Source organism: Amblyomma americanum, chromosome 7 (assembly GCF_052857255.1).
Source record: "Amblyomma americanum isolate KBUSLIRL-KWMA chromosome 7, ASM5285725v1, whole genome shotgun sequence".
Lineage (NCBI taxonomy): Eukaryota > Metazoa > Arthropoda > Arachnida > Ixodida > Ixodidae > Amblyomma > Amblyomma americanum.
Window position 1 is genome coordinate 126,979,828 of NC_135503.1, and position 15,684 is coordinate 126,995,511.

Here is a 15,684-nt window from a genome sequence, read left to right on the forward strand (position 1 = left end):
TTAGGCCAGAATTTTGTGCACAGGATTTTTAATTCTGGCACATAAAAACAGAAGACCCTGTACATTGTTTCAATGGCACAAAATCACACGTATAACGAACGTCATTAAGCCCCGTTGATCGGTTACAGCGAACGGACAGCGTAAACCCGGCACCGCGATGCAAGATAACCTGCCTCCGACCGCTTTGTGCGCGTGGCGCACGGTACGTTTTCGCGAGCCTCATCGCAGGCGAACTGCCAGCCCCGTTTTCTGCCGCTCTCAAGCATTACACCGTGCTCTCAAGTGAGGTACCCTTTCCCCACCGACGCGCCTTCCAAGATCGTTTTCGCGAGCCTCATCCCAGGCGAACTGCCCGCCCCGTTTCGTGCCGCTCTCAAGAGAGCTACCCTTTCCTCGCCGACGTGCCTTCCAAGATCGCCCTCCCACCCCTCCTCGCCATCCGCTCCCCTCTCCTCACTCTCTTGCAAATCCGTGCATGGCCTCCGCGACCAACCGCCACGCCGCCGGTGCCGATCTCAGAGGCCACGCTCAGTGAAGTAGGCCTTCCGTGGGAGCCAAGAAGTGGCTGCAATGACGCTCATGGACGACCCTCATTGGTCTCTCCACTGGCGCTATGCGCTTGTATCTTTAGCTTGATTGGCTTGACTGCCGCCTGTGCATGTTGCGCGTGTGTGTAACCCATCACGCGCTTTTGTCACTTTTGTTGCAGGGCGGACGTTTCGTTGGCTTTGTTCAAATCTCGGGCCCTGGTTGTAATTCGTGACGGCGGACGGGAACACCGCGCCGATTTCCATTGTATTAAGCGGTAGAGATGATGAAAGCGGCCTGCGCGGAGGTGACGGCCACTGGCGTGCGGAACTGCTTCCGCAAGGCCGGCTTCGTTAACGCAGTATCAGATGCCGAGCCTAATGCTTCGGAAGATAACCAGCCCGGCGGCGACTTGTGGCAGCGCGTCGTCGACTCCGACATGGAGGGTGATGACATTGGTTGGAATGATTTTATTTCTGTCAATGACGACGCTGACACCGCGGAACCATGCACGGACGAGGGCATCGTTTCTGAAGTGCAGGACGAGAGTGACGCGGAGGAATCAGATGAGGCTGAAACTTCGGGGCCAGCACCCATAAGCGCGCCTGTAGCAATGAGCTACATAGAGAGCCTCAGACAACTTGTCTATGCCAAGGGCCTCGGAGATATTACGCTTCTGCTTAAAATAAACTGGAAACCTCCCTCATCGGATCTGCGCTACAAAAACAGACGTCCATTGCAGACTTTTTCGCAAAGAAAAAATTTTTTGTTTTGACAAGCAACTGTCTTTAAAGCTGTGGTCCACTTACAATGAACTTCGGGATATAACGAATGGATGCCGCGTGACGGTCATGTTCGTTATAAGTGGGCTCAACTGTATGCAAACTTGTACGAATCAGCCAGGGGCTTTTTGTACAACACTTGGAATGCTTCATCACAGCATGGCAGCACCGACAATTTGGTAATCGTGAAGCATATAACCTGAAGTGAGAATATAAGTGTAAAACAACTGCAATTAATAGTATTCCCATCTCTTTGTCTTGTTGTAAGTAGAACCCACCAAGAATCCTATCCAATTCCCCAAATTTATCAAGGGAAGTTCTTCCATGTTGACTCGTGGGCTGCACATACAAGCTAAATTTCACAGCAAACAATATTTGCGAATAAGAAAACAAATGCTTGCACCTACGGTGCCTTCACTAATCCAGAGCATTCATATTCCAAGACAACTGTATTATCCATTTTGATCCTCTGCCCATTCATTCTAATTTACATTAGAACAACTCTTCTACAACAAAATCTGCTGTTTTAATAACAGCACCAATGAGCAAGCAGGCAAAACTCTGGGGCCGTATTACGTAACTGTCACAAATTCTGTCAAAAGTTATTGACAGTGACGACAAAATGACGAAACGATAAGACGTCACCGCTTGACGCAATGAGGAATCAGCCAATTACAGCAGGGCGGCGCCCCGAGAGCATTTATTTGCACGGCGAGGGGGCGTCTGCTAAAGTTTTGTAAATAGACTTAAGAAATATGCAGCGATCAAAATAAGTCATATTTTATTTTGCCAAGACATTGTGTTTAAAGTTCGAAAATATTGAGCAAAACAGAAAGCGTTCGAAGTTGTGCTATTAAATTTGCTGGTGAGTAACTTCTGCTGCCACGGAGATGCGCTGACGGCGGTAAAACGTCAAGCCGCTTTGCACGAAAGCAGCCGATTCCACGCTGTGTTATTGTTTGTTACAGGGCGTCTGAAATCAAGCTACTGTGCGGTTGACCTAAGTGCGCAAAAAAATTTTAACGAATGCAGTGAAGGCTACGTGCCTACCGAGCAAACTTGCAAGAAGCGCTTGGTACGAAATCGACGAAGACAACTTTGTTGAAGTCTTGTGTTGTTCAGCTCTTTCGATCGATGACAAAAATGCCAAAAGGTGAGGTGTTGCAGTGTGTGATGTGCGGTTGTCTTTTCCTTTTCCCTTGGGAAACAGAAGACGACCACAAAGTGCGATTTGCTGGGAAAAATAGTGTTTTCCCAGCATAGGCGTGTCTTATTTATATGTAGCTGTGGCACAGAGGTGACCTCGGGAACCCACCCCTTTTGCGCGCTAACTTTGCTGATTGCCTCCAACACCTGCCGCACGCATTTGCTTACCATCAGTTGTGCGATGCCGACGTGCGCCTCGTTACCAACGGCAGCTTGAAAGCCGCCAGTAGCAAAGAACAGCAGTGCACACAGCGCCTGCCGCCGCACCGACACTGCGCTCACACGCAAACCTCCCAGTTAATCGGCGACTTCGTCGCACAGCCCCTCCACAGTCTGCTTCTCCAGTCGAAAAAGGCGTCGAAACAGCTTGTCTGGCAAGCCAGACATAGTCAAACGTGTCTTCGTGCGCTCTCGGCCATTGCTCGCACCGGCGCAGCCACCTCAGTCATATCGCCGCGTACACCGCCACCATTTTCTGTCAAAAACGCAACGATCAAATTGACAGCCTCAAGGATGTCCCAAAAAATTGTCAATCAGCGCCTGCATAATTAGGTGTGCAACGTCACCACTTTTGCCACATCCGTGACGTAATTTGCAGCCACCCATGATGCAAAAAAGCAAAATGGCTGCCGGCCACGACCGACCAATAGGAGCGAGGCTAATTGACACGTTTTTGACAAGTTTTTGACAACTGTGCTAATTGGCAGTTGCGTAATATGGCCCCTGGTTTTTATTTAAGACCTATGACAGCTGAACGTTTTTTTTTTTTGTAACATAATACGAAAAGTTTTTTGTAACATGTTAAAAACAAACAAAAACATCACAGTTGGGCTACCAGATGAAAAGCAGAAAAATGCTTACCGCAATTTCTCTGCAGGCCGACATTGAGATACCAGTACCTTCAATCTGCTTGAGTGCATAGTCCCTACTGTCACTCCTGGAACAAGAAAGGAATTCTGTAATGTTAGCACAAAAGTCAATCCAGCCACTTTTGAGGCCCACAGCTGCTAGAACAGGCACGGAGGCAAGAAAGCAACCTCGTACAGGACATGGACACGAAGGAAAACAAACAAGGAACACTACTATCAACTGAAACTTCAATCCTACAAACAGGTGCGTTTGCACAGGCGCACATTGGAAAAGCAGCACACACGCTTGTTCACCTTCCTCCCTGTCTGTCAGTCGCACTGTGGATCCCTGATGAAAACCAGGCGTCTTAGCCCTGGGCAAATTCCACCCCTCCCGTGCTCACATGAGCGACATACTCAGCCTGGCCTTATAAGCAACCACTCTTGCAACAATCCTCGACACACGCACGCAGAAACTGTGTCAAGGGGAAGAGCGAGCGCACCCGTCTTTCCGACGAGCCTTGTACACGTGTCCATAGGTGCCCCGGCCGACCTTGCAACCCTCGAACTCAAAGATGTCCTCCACCTTGGCCCGCACACTGGCTGTCTTCACCTTGAAGTCGTAGTCCATGGCTGCCACCCTCCTTCAGACCCAACTAGTAAGAGCAGTGGCGGCAGCAGGGGAAGCACTTCCCCTCCTACCACCATAGGCCGATGCCGAGGCTATAGAAACACCAGATTTCGAGGTAACCGCAAGGGCCCCATGGCACACGACCTGAAAAACAAAGAAACTGCAGTCACTGGCAAGGCAAAGAGAAAAAAATTCAGCCGTCGTTTATGCTTGTAGTAAAGCGAATTTCAGTGAGAGCCGAGCTGGTGAGAAATGCTGATGCAGTAAGTGTGTTTAGGAATTTCGAGTAGGTTTGGAAGGGGGGGGTGGGGTTCGCTCCCCCCAACATAGTTGGGCAAGGCTGTTGGGAAGCCCTGCATCACACACGGCCAAGCGTCCACATGCAACCGTGTGTCGTACAAAATCACGCATGGTCACTCATCCACCCTTACAAGTCCACCGAGACAGGTTAAATGAGGGAAACGGGTGAGAGGGGACACTTGTTGTCTCTCTTTCCACAACTACACAAGTGGTTTATGGTTTACGAGGGTTTAACATCCCAAACCGACTCAGGCTGTGAGGGATGCCGTAGAATGCCTCTAGAATTTCACCTCGATCGAAATTCGCCTGCTCCAGCCAGGATCCAACCCGCGTCTTTCGAGTCAGCAGTCCAGCGCCATAACCACTGTGCCACCGCGGCGGCTACGTCACAAATGGCAAGTGTTTTGACCAATCAGCATGTGAAGCCAAGCCTGCTTGCTCTCCCTTTTTCCTTCTCGCATTCCTTGGTGTTAAGATGTCAAAGACGCATGTGACCTTAACAGCTGTCGCTGTAAACTCTGCACAATCTCATTCTCCTATTCGGTACATCCGACGTGGCTCCCCACCGAAAGTACCAATACCTAAGGACATTTTTATCACACCACCACTGATACAAAATCCTCAACAGCACCCGCTGGCCACCCGCCAGGATAGCAATCCCATCAGCCATATGATGGAAGATGACAGGGTCTTCAGTTATGACAGCACACACCATGGATGACTGCTCAACACCCATAATTCCAACCACACAAGGGCCCACTCTCCATACATCAGGCATTACAACCTGCTGTGCCTCAACTGCAACCAACAAAGAAAGAATGGCTCCTCATCCCTTGAGGACTAAAGCACAGTGAGCTGGAATGAAAAAAAATTTATGGGCCAGCAGATAAAAAGAATGGTTACATCTATGCATCCAGTAGTCGCAAGATACTGCTGTAGAGTGCTGCAGCCAAAGGAACATCCATCATCACCAGCAGCAGCAGCAGCAGCCTGATTATGCCTACACCAGGACAAAGGCCTCTCCCGTTCCTCTCCATTAACCCTGTCCTGTGCCAGCCACAGCACCTTATACCCGCAAATTTCACAATCTCATCCACCCACGTAACTTTCTGCTACCCCTAGCTACACTTGCCTTCTCTTGAAAGCCACTACTTTAACCCTTACGGACCACTGGTTATCTTTTCTTCGCTAATGTTTCTTCGCTAATGTTTCTTCGCTAATGTTGCAGTTTGGGTGTGTTGGTATGATGGTATGACATGACATGAAGCGCACAAACAGAAGAGCATGTTGAGAAAGGCAGATGACACAGGTGATTATTTTGCTGGCTATGCTTGTGATGTTAGGCCACGACTCTGCTGTTCATAATAGTTGCCGGTTAATGCTCATGTGTCGCCTGTTTTTCTTGACCGTCCTCCTCTGGTTGTGCGCTTAAACTTCCATGTCTAGCCTTTGCATTAAATGCCCTGGCCAAGCCTATTTTTCTTCTTGATTTCGACTAGGATGTCATTTATCCGTGTTTGTTCCCTGACTCGCTCTGCTCTGTTCCTGTCCCTTAACGTTACAAATATTTTCCTTTCCATAGTTTGGTGTGTAGTACTCAATCTAAGTTCCACCCGTTTCGTTAGCTGCCACATCTCTGCCGCATAGGTGAATTCCAGTAAATTACAGCTGTCATATACGTTTCTCTTGAGGGATAATGGTAAACTGCCATTCATGATGTGAGAGTACCTGCCAAGTGCGCTCCACCTCATTCTTATTCTTTTAGTTGTTTCACTCTCGTGCTCTGGCTATGTGGTCACTACCTGCCCTAAGTAAACATATTCTCTTACCGCTTCCAGTGCCCTCACTACCAATCGTAAACAGCTATTCCCTTCAGAGACTGCTGAACATTACTTTAGTGGTCTGCACATTACCTTTCAGACCCACCGTTTTTTTTTTCCTGTTGAAGTCATTGATCATGCTTTGCAATTCATCCCCCGAGTGACTTAGCAAGACAATGTCATCAGTGAATGGCAGATTATTAAGATTTTCTCCATTAACTCTTATCCCCAACTGCTCCCAATCCAGGTCTCTGAATGCCTCTTGTAAACTGGCAGTGAAAAGCATTGGCCAGATTGTGTCTCCCCGCCTGACACCCTTTCTTATTGAAATTTTATTGCTGACTTTATGCAGGACTATGGTAGCTGTGCACCCACTATAGATATCTACTAGTATTTTTACATCAGGCTCTTCTACACCCTGATTTCATAATCCCTGCACGACTCCTGAGGTTTCAGCTGAGTCAAATGTTCTCTCGTAATCTTTGAAGGCGATATAGGGGTTGATTATAGTCTGCGCATTTCTCTATCACCAGACTGACAGTGTTAATATGGTGTATTGTCGAGTAGCCTTTACGAAAGCCTCTATGATCATTTGGTTGATTGAAGTTTAAGGTTGTGCTGATTCTATTCACGATTAAGTCAGTAAACACCCTGTAGGCAATGGACAGGAGTCTAATCAATCTGCAATTTTCCAAGATGATTTTAGCTTTCTTTCAAGCTAAAGGTATGGTCGAGGTCATAAGGCATTGCATATACAGGGTGGCTAGTTTTTCAAGCACAATTTCCCCTACGTCCTTCAACAGATCTGCTACTACCTGATTATCACCAGCTGCTTTCCCCCTTTGCATTGCTCCTAAGGCTTTCTTTACTTCCTCTTTTGATACTGGCAGAATGTTCCAGTGCTGTACATTACTACCTCAGCATTACCCGATTACATTGGCTATTGTATAGATTTGTGTAGAACACTTCCGCTACTTTAACTAGCTTATCCATATTGGTAATGGCGTTGCCCTTGTAGTGCCCCTCACGCCGCACTCTGCTCGCAGGCCATGGCACGTGGTGCCGGACAAGAAGGAGGAAGTTGGGATAGGCCGCCGCAGCGCGAGCAGCACAATTAAAAAATAGTTCGAACCTCAACACTGTCGGAGCTGGTTCTTCCTCGCCTTAGCTCCGACACCCTCGTTGTCTCTTAGCGCACACAAGGAACACCCAGTGTCACCCTAGATGTCCCCACCCCAGAAAACGCACAACTGCCAATATTGTCTGTTGTGAAATGACACTGCCATTTTTTAATTCGCACTCCTGTGCTACATGTACTAGAACACAGAGAGTTTGACATGAACATGACAATTTTTGGTCTTCTTCCCAATTACGTACTTACTTCTAGTCTCCATGCTCCCTTATTAGTCATGTCTCCTGTGTCACTGCTGCTAGCACTTGCCTGTCCATACAGAAACTAAACTGAAAGAAGATATCTGTCTGACAAAGAAAGACAACATACTAATACAGGGAAACTGATACCTGTAGCTAAAGTCCTCTTTTACATTCTCCTAGGAAATGAACACACTGCTGTGCATATTCTCCCAAGCTATGACATGATAGTTCGCGTTCCTAAACATGATTAAAATATCATTTGGCGCATTTCATACTTTTTGCTGGATGTGCTTGGAAATTGCCACTGCACAGAAAATTATGAAATTTCTGAAGCACAAAAAAAAGAAACTAAAGCCTCCTCTTTGCTCAAATGTGCATTTGTTACACTGTTACAAGTGCAAAGAGGTGCTTAAAAGTGCTTTACCCCCCCCCCCCCCCCCCCTGTCAAAATGAACGTGAATCCACATGCTAGTTTTGATCGTCGCCATAAAATGTTCCAACGCTGATTCCCCCCCTTTTGAGAGCTCCTGAAGAGGAGGGGGAAAACAATATGACATTAACCAAATTCTGTGAATAGCAGCACAGGTTCCAAGAGTAATCGGGAAATAGCTTTTTGCATCATTATTTTTTCTTTAAACGGTTGCCACACCTCTGACTCTGCTGTCCAATACATCAAAAAAATTTGCCACTGCCCGGTCTCGGGAGGATACGACAGATGTCAAAAAGGAAGCCTGAACAGGCTAAAGTATATATAGGGCCTTTCATTTCAAGATAAAACCTGATGCTAACCTGTTTTTGCACCACAATAAGATTCTTATAAAAATCAGGTGATACTTTATTTCTATCTACAATGATATCCTCAAAAGAAAGTAGTTCACCGAGGCAAACAGCTCATAGACACTAGCATCGGATATCTTGAACCCATTTTAGAGCGGACTTTCAGTTAACTGTTGATGATTGCAATCCTCACTTAGTGTTTGTTCAATACACAATTTTTTTTTATCTAAGATGTTCTATAATTTTTAAAAAGAGATTTATGGGTTTTAAAAAGATTTATGGGTTAGAAGAACTCTTTTTTCGGCATAGCATTGTCAAAGGTGCAGTACATCAGAGTACAGCTAAGACATGCTAACTAGTAGGCCGGTTAGCTAATATTCAGTAGTTAGCTTCTTAAATATTACTGTTAGTCTACTTATTTATTGAGCGGCATGTAGCCACCCATAAGTAAAATCCACAGCAGTTTTTAGAATTTGAAAACGCAGTTGCTCTCAGCACTGCGGCGCAACGAATTATGCCCACATCGTACCAGTCTAGATGAGCTTTTGAAAAGCTTGCAAACAAAGCAACCCCTCCAGTGCATGCATCTCGTTGAAATAGCCAAAAATCTTTGGGCCGCACAGTTGAGGGTAACTGCGTCTTCAAAATTCTAGACTATTATCGATATTATCCACAGTGGGCTAGACACCTCTCAGTAAATAAGGACACAAACAGTAATAATTAACAAGTTAAGTATATAATATTACCTAATCAGCCTACAAGTTAGCACGTCCTAGCTGTATTCTGATGTGCCACGCCGCTGACTATGTCATGTCAAAAAAAGAGCTCACATAACTCCAAAAGCCTATTTTTAAAAATTGTTGAACAGCTTAGGTGCAACACCCGTTATGCCATGGCTTCACTTTACGCTAAATTCAAGTACTTGTTAAAGTGAACTAATAGAACACACATACTGGCCCAATATATTATTGGCGTCATTACATCAAGCACTACTGCTTTGTATCTTAAAAGGCTATTGAAGGTTAAAAGAATGCTTTTGCAAATTATGCGCAAAGGGAGATAGACGCAGAAATTCTGCATCTGGCACATAATCTTTACTTGTTTGTGACAAACTGTTACACAAACAAAAATACAAAAAATTTGCGTGGGAAATTTATCACTAAAAGTCGATTATTTTAGCAGCAAAAATTAACCAGGAAAACCTGATTTATGAAAAAATTTTTGGTAAAGCACAATTTGCTTCCAGTGTTGGACTCTGAATACAGCATCTTTTTTTTATGAAAAAATTAAAGAGAAGCAGTAATACTATCAGCAGTGGTCCCAATAACTTTCAAGCTGCACATCTGTTTATTCTGCAAAATTTTGCTTTTGCATGTCTGAAAGACCAGAAAAGCATCTGCAAAGCTCTTCAATGCCAGCTCAACACAGTATCAGTAGACAAGCCATATCAGGGTCTCTTATCTGGGTAAGTAAAGACTTGTACAAACAAAAGCAAAGCAAGAATAAAGTGGCACATATGTGACAGCCCCCAGACAGCTATCCAATCTGTACATGCTTCTTGGGCAGAGGCTATGGAGACCTTGGCTGTCATTGCAAACCACCTGGGTGCTCTAGCATCCTTGGTTAACAGAGACAGCAGCTAGTAGTTGATAAAGCATTACCACTGATAAGATTTAAGCCAGCAGCCTGTTAAGATTACACATCAATACAGCCTTCTCTTCCACTCAAAACTAACATGCATGTGGCATCAGAAACATGACAATAGTGTTCTTCTCTTCTACAAGGGAGCATTGCGTAACAGCATGTCCCAAGTAACTCTGTTAAACGAGGCAAGCGCAAAGCAGAAACGCGCAGAATAAACCAGAAACGCGCAGAATAAACTCAAGAGACAGTGTGGGCTAGCTGATTAAACAATTGGCCTAACACCTCCGTCACAGAAAGCACCGTTCCTCATGCATTGCACAACGTCCACTGGAAGAATTAAAAAGGGGGAAAGAAAAATGAGGGCACCTTTCAACAGGTAACTTTAAGCACGAACTGTATATTTACATTGTTAAAAGTGAATGGCCTGTTTATATCAAATGGCTCATGATTATTTCAATGGCAGCTCCTAAGCAGCTCCTAGCAAGGTGCCTCACATATAATTTATTGAAATGCCTGAAAAATATTCAGAGAAACCTTTGCCAGTTATAAATAAGCTGCTGTAATATATGCCAGCAAATAGCAGCACATATCACAAAAAATTTTACCCACAACTAAGATGCAATGGCTTTGATCACTTCTACAGTAACTCTGAAAACATTAGGTTCACTGCATTGTGGGCCAAAAGGCAGACAAATTGCGATGAACAGAGGTTATGGCATAAAATATCAAACTACCAGTAAACATGCTCAATACAGCTCTGTCACTACCTCAAGAATGAGCCACTTTCAGAGATATGACACAGCAAGAACACTCAGAGGCACCATTAAAGTCAATAGTACCCACTTTGGTGGCATGGCAGATACCCCCCCCCCCCCCCCCTCCACACCTCTCTTACCCTGCATGTACTGCCTCCTCTATCCTGAATATATCTACATGTTTATATATTTATGACGACACAGAAAAACAAGCACTGAGTATTTTTTTTTTTTAGAAAGACAAGCATGAATGAAGAAATAAACACAGCACATATTTTGTGACATAGCTGAATGTCTTGATAGATAGACAGTGAAATTTAACAGAGGAGCTAAATTGGAGTTAAACGCAAATATTGTCCAAGCATGAGAAAAGCATGTGAATCAATATGCATAGGAATGCTCTGCATGCAAATCACGTGAATGTGAGGGAGCAAGCATGGTTTCATCAGCCCCTCCAAATTTTCAAACATGACGAAAGTTCGAATGAGCATAGTCATCTCCCTGCTCCTGCTGCAGCTGCAACCCCCCTACCGATGACTCTGTAAGCAGCAACTTGAGAGCTTTCTATTCAGCCATTACCAGCATGGAAGACAAGCAACAAAACTGACACAGCTGAGAATCTTCAAAGTTACAGTGTAGGCCAACACAGCTGCAGTCACTAGTGATGCGTATTTACAGAGATAGCTAGCATGCACAATTAGCAAGCATGGCCAGTGCATTAATTTTTAGATGTGAGCTAGTTGGCATATAACAGAAGAGGAGGAAAATGTGAAAAAAAAAAACAACTGTAAGTAGGAAGAAAAGAAAAGTGAACTGCCGAGGCTGTTGCCACAGTGGTGTGGATTTGCACGTATATAGCATCTTTCTAACTGCATCTTAATCGATAGTAGGTACTTCTAGTTGCTGGTTATCTCAAAGTTTCCTTCTTATTTTTATGCTGGCCTTTTTTTCTGATCACTGCATTCTCACTGTGCATCATCATCAGCATAACTGTGTCTACTGAGGGACAAAGGGTTCTGTCCTATCTGGGCAGCGGCATTTAAAGGGAGGGAGGTAGTAAGTACAGCACGATTACGGTATATACACCACTGTACTTGATGTAGAACTAAGCAGTGTAGCTCTCCCGTACCACTGCAGTGTCCCATATCCATGCAATGTCCAGCTGCAGGAATGCTGTCCCTATCCTCACTACACACCTGACCACAATGAAGTTCAATGGTGGGCCAGCATGGTGCGGAAATAACACAAGTGAACAGAAAGATGCACTAACATTCTCTTGTATGCCACAATTGGCAGCCCGCTATAAATGACATCTCCGACTTCCACTGGCACCCAGAATAGACACAGTCTATGTCGCCATGTTCATCTAGGCTCTTTCTACAATGCCAAGCAGCTTCACCCACACCAACACATGTAAACCACTAGCACTAATACAATTTACAAACCAGCAAAACGTTTTGAAAATCAAGCGCCCAAGTTTTTGACTCTCCAGCAACATGGTCTTTTCTGGTTGCTCTCAGCTTTCAACCTTGCACAAAAACAGCCATCATACATGGGCAGCTTCTAGCACAGTGCAACTTTGGAATTGAAGACACAAGAGCATACGTGCTTTACAGAAGCAGACCATGCCAGAAATGCAACAGCGCTGTGCACGCTATATGAAAACACTAAATGCAATTCACTGCCAGCAATCAGCTGGAAACTAACAGGTGCTTTGGGGCTAAAGCAACCTGGCCCCATTCCTTTTTTTTCCCCTCCTCTCTAAGCTCTGACGGTATTTCCAGTTTTAGAATCTGAACTAGAAAAAGTTTCAGCTGAGCTACAAGCCATGTACAACAGATATGCCACATCCATTAGCCAATTAAAAGATGAATTTTAATTGTGTACAAAGGTAAGAAATAAATATATTAGCATATATAAAGACCTCAGCAAAAAACTAAGTAAAGTAAATAACACAGTAATCAATGAAGCTTCAAATGAGGCTGGTTGCAGGTAACATTTAATCTATATGTTTGTGCACTACTTTTGCCTTGTCCCTTTTCTTTAACTCGGAGCAGTTCTAATATATGTTAACTATAATCAAGTAGTAGTAGCAGTCGTAACTGAAATAACTGAAGGCTAATTTTCTAAGTCATTTAAGTCTGCTGCACTATGATTAACAACACAAAAACAATTCTGAGCATCAAGCTAGAACTTCTATGCTTGTAAAACTGTGAGTTCCTTCTCATCTTTCATGACCTAGTTATAATATCCAAGTCAATTAGTCACCCACACATCCAGTTAATTTCCCCAATATTTAAATGATACTCAAACTCCATCATAACTTTGGCCATGTGCCCACCAGTTTTTGAGCTGCAAGCCATAATAAAAGCATCCCACAAATTTATTTTTATTTCCGTAAAGCCACACCCGAAGTTAGTCAAACAGAATAAGTAAGAACATATGCAAATGCGGATAAATGACAAAGTCCAAAGCAGTGCTGTTTAGCTTATGCCATCACACTATCCTATGCACTGTTACATATATTGGAGTCGCAACAACTTGTCAACTTTGCTCTTCTTTGCTTCAGAAGTTTTGCAAACCATAGGCACTCCTCAATGCCCACTGGGCCGGGCAAGTGATTCGAGCAACTTTAAGTATTTCTCACTGATGCTGCAGGTGACAGCAAACCAAACGATTTTTGTTTGGTTTCTGTGGGTTTATCGCCATAAAGCGACTCAGGCTATGAGAGACGCCGTATAGTGGAGGGCTGGGGATAATTTAAACCATGTGGGGCTCTTTAACGTGCACTGACATCGCCTCCATCGAAATTCGACCGCAGCGGCCGGGATCGAACCCGCGTCTTTCGGGCCAGAAGCCGAGCACCATAACCGCTCAGCTACCGCAGCGGCTTAAAATGATTTTTGTGCGCCTACAGTGGATGACAGAGACATTGTGGTCACAGAGCACACTTACTAAAAAAGACAATAAGGCAAAACGACTGGGCCTTCAAGTCGGTGCACTACAGTGGTCGATACTCTACTCTCTAAGATCCTCCGTCAGTGGCATCAAGCGAAGGGTCGCGTTTGAGTCGGCGCAACGAAATAAACAAACCGACAGAGTATTTTGCTCGCCATTCCTCGAGCAGGTTGGCAAGGACTAATGTAAGCACAGCAGCTTGCTTGTATGTCACCGATCCTACCATTCGGTTATATCGCATTTCTGTAATATCGAACTATGTTAGCCGTGTTTCCTCTTTTTCTAACGCCAGTTCCCGCCACACAGCATCTCGCGCGTGCCACCGGCAGACTGCTGCAATGCCGACGCAGGCCTTCGCGTCACCTCCAACAACCCTAATTGACAGCGCCCAGTTACACGTTCTCCATCGAAAGGTCGACAGATCTCAAGAACCGACAAACGAGTGGCGCACATGTTATGCGAATTATGTGCAGTGCACAATGACTACAGGGTGGCCCGAAAATGATAGCTACTTCCACTCATCCTCAGAGAGGAAAGAAACCGACAGCCATTATGCAAGGGGCATTTGAAGCTACGCAGAGCTCGAAGCTATGCACAGAAGCCAGCTTTCGGGTTTTAGATGCATCAAGAGTAAGCATATAAAATCAACTAACGACTACGTGCGCGTGAATTCCGCATATGTAGTACGACGCTCACTCCCGCGAACACGACGCGTTCATCTGTCAACGCGGTTCGGCATGTATGACGCCGACTCTTTTTTTCGCGACCTAACACCGCTTTACAGCGAGCAACTTAACGATCACTCACCTCGGGAAACGTCGGCGCACTTCCTCAGCAGCGCAAGATGTGCGAAGGTGCTCTACTTAGCAGGATGACAAAGTGCTTTTTATTGATGCACCAGCGAAAAACGCATCACAGAACAAGCTCACGGTCGCCGCCGGATTTTTGCGGGAACAGTTTATGAAGCTAACGACATCTTCGAACATAGCCAGCATAGAGTGCGCCAGCTGTGCGTTGTTTTATAATGTTGTACCAGAGGTTCTGGACAAGCACACTGAGGTGTAATCTAGGTTTAGACTTTAGTCCCAACTTTATATTTCGAAAACTACTAGTTCATTAGCAAAACTGTTGACCCAAGAAAATAAGTTGTAGTTTTTTGAGGGTCGGCTCTCACTATGAAACCGCTGAAACCAAGTGAACTTAATTTTTCCAAAAAAACGGCAAGCTCCTGTTTAAAAGTCTGCGATTCTGTGGCCTCTGCTTAGATCAAATAATGTAGCTGATGTAGTTTTTTGTAGCACAGTCAGCGTTTTTGTTGCGTACTGCTGTTCTAAATGGCGACGATGGCGCGCGTGCTTTTTCTAAGGAAGTGACGTTTATTTATCACAGAACAACTTCCGGCAATCAGCCGTCTGCTCCCGTTCATCTCTGCCCGCTACCGCCCCCTCAGCTCACACAGCCAGCATTCGAGCTTGCGCGCTCGACCAGCTCGGGCTGCCCGGACGAAGCGTCGTGCTGCATCGTCGTCGTTCCACTGCTCGTTCGAATCTGCGCCCTCGGCGGCAGCGTGTTCCCTCGCCGTGAGCCCGTCGCCCGCTTCAAGCTGTTGACATGGACGTGCAGAACAATTACTCTGACTTTTTCGAAGGAACTGAGAAGTTACTAGAGGTGTGGTTCAGTCGCCGCGACAGCAAAGATGAGAACTGCGACCTCCGCAAGATCGCTAGGTGAGCCCCATCTTCGTTCTTCATTCTCGTATGTTTCAGCCCCTATGTTTTTATTGAGCCGGTGACGGGGATTGTGCTGCACGCGCCTTTCGCCTCTACCCGAGTAACGAAATGGTGATCGCTTGAAATGTTCATTATTCAGATTGGCCGCAGTGCGTCCTCATAGGCCTACATGCGGCTCCGCGCCGGGGCGAGCCAGCCGATATCCTGCGCGCGCGCTTCGTGCTGTGCGCATACCAGGGTCAAAATTATTGGCCAGGTCCCATATTTTGGATTGCGTGCGTGAATATGAGCCGCATAATTTGTGCATATAGCACCGCTTTTCTGCAGGGGC

At 45.5% G+C, this 15,684-nt stretch overlaps 2 protein-coding genes across 5 annotated transcripts in view; one reads left to right on the forward strand and one right to left on the reverse strand.

Moving 5' to 3' along the window:
• Positions 1-14,607, reverse strand: part of Cdk8 (cyclin-dependent kinase 8) — an 89,885-nt gene extending 75,278 nt beyond the window's left edge. For 2 of the 4 annotated variants that reach the window (XM_077632936.1, XM_077632935.1), the window contains exons 1-3: positions 14,431-14,585; positions 3,868-4,139; positions 3,378-3,453 (exon numbers count right to left, since the gene is read on the reverse strand). In XM_077632936.1, coding sequence (XP_077489062.1) covers positions 3,378-3,453; positions 3,868-3,995 — 204 coding nt within the window. In that variant the 5' untranslated portion in view covers positions 3,996-4,139; positions 14,431-14,585. Of the gene's footprint in view, positions 1-3,377; positions 3,454-3,867; positions 4,140-14,430 lie in introns of all 4 variants that reach the window. The other 2 variants (XM_077632934.1, XM_077632932.1) reach the window with 2 other exon arrangements.
• Positions 14,608-15,076: 469 nt separating this feature from the next.
• SamDC (S-adenosylmethionine decarboxylase) overlaps positions 15,077-15,684 on the forward strand; it is a 65,842-nt gene continuing 65,234 nt past the window's right edge. The window contains exon 1 of the mRNA XM_077632937.1: positions 15,077-15,350. Within this exon, the coding sequence (XP_077489063.1) occupies positions 15,235-15,350 (116 nt within the window). The 5' untranslated portion in view covers positions 15,077-15,234. The remainder of the gene's footprint in view (positions 15,351-15,684) is intronic.